Source organism: Entelurus aequoreus, linkage group LG25, assembly GCF_033978785.1.
Source record: "Entelurus aequoreus isolate RoL-2023_Sb linkage group LG25, RoL_Eaeq_v1.1, whole genome shotgun sequence".
Taxonomy (NCBI): Eukaryota; Metazoa; Chordata; class Actinopteri; order Syngnathiformes; family Syngnathidae; genus Entelurus; species Entelurus aequoreus.
In genome coordinates, this window is record NC_084755.1 from 36287224 (window position 1) to 36292537 (window position 5314).

Consider the following 5314-nt stretch of genomic DNA (forward strand, 5'->3'; position numbering starts at 1 on the left):
AAACTCAAGACAGCCATGACATTATGTTCTTTATAACTTATATAAGTCAGAGTCCATGGTTCTCACCCGGAAAAAGGTGGAGTGCCATCTCCGGGTTGGGGAAGAGATCGTGCCCCAAATGGAGGAGTTCAAGTACCTTGTCTTGTTCACGAGTGAGGGAAGAGTGGATCGTGAGATCGACAGGCGGATCGGTGTGGAGTCTTCAGTAATGCGGACGCTGTATCGGGTGAAGAAGGAGCTGAGCCGGAAGGCAAAGCTCTCAATTTACCGGCCGATCTACGTTCTGTTGCGTTGACCAGCTCTTCCTCCCAGGGAATCTAAGTTACTGGTCAATCCCAAGTTCTTTCAATGACATATATGCTGAGGAAAAAAAGGACCCTCAAGACAGAATTGGAATATTATCAAATTTTACTGAAATTTCAGGAGATCAGCTTAATCAATACATTCATATCGGCTACTCTAGTTGATCTGACATTCAAACGGAAAAGCCAACTCCTTGCACACAAAGAAAGCCCCCACCTCTCCCCCTCGCAACACTGATAAAGAACAAGTGGGGGAGGTATTCACATTCCAATGGTTAAGACACTAAACAGGCATCTGAGGACAAAGAGAAACTGGTAGAATATACAAAGGATAAGTACTAACTGCTCCAAACATGGCTATGAATAGAGAAAGAGCTCTTAAACATATACAGTATGCATTCTCCACAGTTCCCATCCTCACCTAAGGTCATGAGCTTTGGGTTATGACCAAAAGGACAAGATCACGGGTACAAGCGGCCAAAATTAGTTTCCTCCGCCGGGTGGCGTGGCTCTTGTCACGTTCGGGACGCATGGTGATGCGGGATTTTTGTTCTCCCAAAATGCAAAGGACGAAAACCGGACAGGACTTGCAGGTAACGACATGATTTAATTATGCAATAACACAAAACTGGTACCAAAACAGAAAACAAACCGACCGGACGAGGTGCCGACCGCACCGGAAGCTAAGGCTAACACTTAGCACAGATTGTGACTACTAGCAGGAGCTAGGAAACGAGAACAAACCTACGTGGCAGTCGCGGGATGCAAAACAAAGAAGCCAGACCGACTGACTGAGAAGGCAGGCTTTAAATAATAATGTCAATGATGACCAACAGGTGCGTGTCGGGAACCCCAGCGGCAGGTGAGCGTAATAAGTTACGATGGTAACCAACTAAGAGGTGCATAAACAGGAACTGGAATGGGACCAAGACTAACAGAAAAAACACAAGTGACCCGAAAACCCAAACAGAATATGATCCGTGCAGCGGATCCTAACAGCTCTCCCTTAGAGATAGGGTGAGAAGCTCTGTCATCCGGGAGGAACTCAAAGTAAAGCCGCTGCTCCTCCACATGGAGAGGAGCCAGATGAGGTGGTTCGGGCATCCCTATTTTAGCGTCCCTTCACTGGCTCCCTGTGCGTTACAGAATCAATTTTAAACTCCTTTTATTTGTTTTTAAATGTCTAAACAACCTCGCGCCAACATATCTCTCCGACCTCCTTCAGCCTTACTGCCCCACCCGATCCCTAAGATCAGCCAATCAGCTGCTACTGACGGTCCCGGACACAAGGCTGACGCTTAGAGGTGACAGAGCTTTCGCCGCTGCTGCTCCCAAGCTCTGGAACGACCTACCTCTCAGTGTTAGACAAGCCTCCTCTCTTCCTGTTTTTAAATCTCTCTTAAAAACATACTTTTATTCCATGGCTTTTAACACTGAGTGATACCCATCCTGCAATGGCGCCCCATAATACACCTGCTGTGAACCTGTTTTTATGTTTTTATATATATATATATTTTTTTATCGTGTTCTGTTTGTGTTGTGTTGTTTGCTCGGTTCTCGTATTATTTTTAACCTGCCCATTGTACAGCACTTTGGCTACCCCTGTGGTCAATTTTAAATGTGCTTTATAAATAAAGTTGATTTGATTTGATTTGATTTGGTCAGGATGCCACCCGAACGCCTCCCCTAGGGAGGTGTTTTGGGCACGTCCGACCGGTAGGAGGCCACGGGGAAGACCCAGGACACGTTGGGAAGACTATGTCTCCCGGAAGGCCTGGGAAAGCCTCGGGATCCCTCGGGAAGAGCTGGACAAAGTGGCTGGGGAGAGGGAAGTCCGGGCTTCCCTGCTTAGGCTGCTTCCCCCGCGACCCGACCTCGGATAAACAGAAGATGGATGGATGGATGGATGGATATATATATATATAGTAGAGATTAAGAGCTGCCTGCAATCAGTTGAATAAGCCCAGACCTTCTAATTCTCTCCTGTGGCCCAATTCAATCTCTTAAACCCCGCTGCACTTCACTTTCCCCTCCGCCCTCCCACCGCACGGTAAATAATTGATGAGCTCGCCTCCCCTCGCTGGTTTGTTTCCATCCTCTTTGTGGCGTCTCATTAGGTTTTCCAGGCGGCGAGCGCCCGTCTCCCCCCCTCGCCTCCGTCATCATGTCATGTTTCCCCGCTGCCGTCCGCCGCTCGTTGCAGGCGCTGGGAAGCAGACGTGCAGCTGCTGGTAAGACAAATCATAAATAGGTAACTTTTCAGCTCATCTTTCAGGTTGTCATTCGTCTCCTGCAAGTTTGGGAATGTTTCTTTCTGCTTTTTTTAGTAGCCATGAGGGAGTTCCTGTTCCTGCTCCTGTTGGCGTCAGCGGCGTCCTCCAGGTCTCACAGCACCTGGTGCGAATCAGGCTGCAAGTGTCGGGGAGATCTGAGGTTCGCCATCTGCTCGCGGGCTTTCTTCACCCACCTGCCCGCCAGAGTCCCACCCACCACCGAGCTGCTGGACCTGTCCGACAATCACATCTCGGTCATCCCGGAGCGCTCGTTCGGCATGAACCGCAAGCTGCGCGTCCTTCTGTTGCAGAACAACAACATCAGCGCGGTGCGAGACGGCGGCTTCTCGCTGCTGGAGTTCCTGCAGAAGCTGGACCTCAGCCGGAACCGGATCGCCACGCTGGGCGAGGGTTTCTCCGCGGGCTTGGCCTTTCTGCGGGAGCTCCAGCTGGCCCACAACTCGCTGAGCGGCCTGGACAGCCGCAGCTTCGTGCACCTGGACAGCCTGCAGAGGCTGAACCTGAGCGGCAACGCCATCCACGCCATCCAGGTGAGGTCGTTTGCCTCCATGAGCGGCCTGCGGCAGCTGCACCTGCGGGCCAACCGGCTGAGCACGCTCAGCAGCGGCATGTTCTCCATGCTGCGCTCGCTGGAGGTCCTCGACCTGGCCGGGAACCGGATCAACGAGACGCGGGCGGGGGTGTTCAAGCCGCTCACCAGCATGACGCTCCTCAACCTGGCCGACAACCGGCTGAGCAGCCTCTACTTCAAGACCTTCCTGAGCATCCACACTTACAGCACCCACATCCTGCTGGAGGGCAACCCTTGGAACTGTGACTGCGACCTGCAGAGGGTGTTCCGGAAGCTGCGGAGCGTCCAGAGACTCTTCCTGGACGACTATTACAACCTGACGTGCGGGCAGCCCGCGGCGCTGCGCGACTACCGGCTGATGGAGGTGGACACGGAGCTGTGCCTGGCCGAGACCGTCACCGTGCTCATCATCACCGTCACCGTGGTGATAACCTTGTTGGCCGCCATGCTGATGGGGGAGAGGAAGAGGAAGAAGAAGAAGAGGGGGAAGCACTGGACGCAACAAGGGGAACTTTCCGATGAGTCAGACTATTGATCACGACCCTTTATTCATGTATGACATCCAGCATATTATTTCCATATAACGTCTTCAGGTCAGTTTTATTAGGTTTACCTAAAAAAAAGGAACCTCTGTTTTGCCTTTATTTATTGTTCTAGTTTTTTGTTGCACATTTTACATTAATAAAAGCATATTTTTACAGTGTTGAATTGTCCACTTTTATGGAACGAAAGCTGGTCAAGTTGTGGGAAAAACATTAAATGTACGTGACATGACATTATTTTGGATTTATTTATTTTTATGGAATATAGTCCTAGAGCAGGGGTGTCCAAACTTTTTCCACCGAGGGCCGCACACGGAAAAATTTAAGCATTTTTCATTTTCAAACCATAACAAAATATATGGATTTGTTTTGTTGTTTTAACCTTTAGGGCTCCCGGGGACCATAAAGGGTCTCAGTCATTAAAATGTTAAAAAATAAGTCGAATTATTATTATTTTTTATTTAACGCTTACAGTAAATCTCTATATCAGGGGTCACCAACCTTTTTGAAACCAAGAGCTACTTCTTGGGTACTGATTAATGCGAAGGGCTACCAGTTTGATACACACCTAAATAAATTGCCAGAAATAGCCAATTTGCTCAATTTACCTTTAACTCTATGTTATTATTAATAATTAATGATATTTACACTTAATTTAACGGTTTAAAAGAGGAGAAAACACGAAAAAAATGACAATTAAATTTTGAAACATAGTTTATCTTCAATTTCGACTCTTTAAAATTCAAAATTCAACCGAAAAAAAGAAGAGAAAAACTAGCTAATTCGAATCTTTTTGAAAACATTTTAAAAATAATTTATGGTACATCATTAGTAATTTTTCCTGATTAAAATTAATTTTAGAATTTTGATGACATGTTTTAAATAGGTTAAAATCCAATATACACATTGTTAGTATATATAACAAATTGGACCAAGCTATATTTCTAACAAAGACAAATCATTATTTCTTCTAGATTTTCCAGAACAAAAATTTTAAAAGAAATTCAAAAGACTTTGAAATAAGATTTAAATTTGATTCTACAGATTTTGTAGATTTGACAGAATATTTTTTTTGAATTTTAATCATAAGTTTGAAGAAATATTTCACAAATATTCTTCGTCGAAAAAACAGAAGCTAAAATAAAGAATTAAATTAAAATTGATTTATTATTCTTTACAAAAAAAAAAAAATTACTTGAACATTGATTTAAATTGTCAGGAAAGAAGAGGAAGGAATTTAAAAGGTAAAAAGTTATATGTGTTTAAAAATCCTAAAATCATTTTTAAGGTTGTATTTTTTTCTCTAAAATTGTCTTTCTGAAAGTTATAAGAAGCAAAGTAAAAAAAATAATGAATTTATTTAAACAAGTGAAGACCAAGTCTTTCAAATATTTTCTTGGATTTTCAAATTCTATTTGAGTTTTGTCTCTCTTAAAATTAAAAATGTCGAGCAAAGCGAGACCAGCTTGCTAGTAAATAAATAAAATTTAAAAAATAGAGGCAGCTCACTGGTAAGTGCTGCTATTTGAGCTATTTTTAGAACAGGCCAGCGGGCTACTCATCTGGTCCTTACGGGCTACCTGGTGCCCGCGGGCACCGCGTTGG

The 5314-nt window shown here is 45.0% G+C and overlaps 1 protein-coding gene across 1 annotated transcript; it reads left to right on the plus strand.

Annotated features, from left to right (window-relative positions):
* The first annotated feature begins 2415 nt into the window (after positions 1–2415).
* LOC133642482 (insulin-like growth factor-binding protein complex acid labile subunit) lies at positions 2416–3828 on the plus strand. The gene is made up of 2 exons (XM_062036692.1): positions 2416–2533; positions 2630–3828. The coding sequence occupies exons 1-2, from the start codon at positions 2467–2469 to the stop codon at positions 3700–3702; spliced, it is 1140 nt and encodes a 379-aa protein (XP_061892676.1). The 5' UTR covers positions 2416–2466; the 3' UTR covers positions 3703–3828.
* The last annotated feature ends 1486 nt before the right edge of the window (positions 3829–5314 follow it).

What these genes read in the sequence shown, in the direction of transcription:
- LOC133642482 (XM_062036692.1), top strand. Translation starts at nt 2,467, where the DNA reads ATGTCATGTTTCCCCGCTGCCGTCCGCCGCTCGTTGCAGGCGCTGGGA. An exon ending in AAGCAGACGTGCAGCTGCTG is followed by an intron (nt 2,534 to 2,629) that starts GTAAGACAAATC and finishes TGCTTTTTTTAG; the next exon opens with TAGCCATGAGGGAGTTCCTG.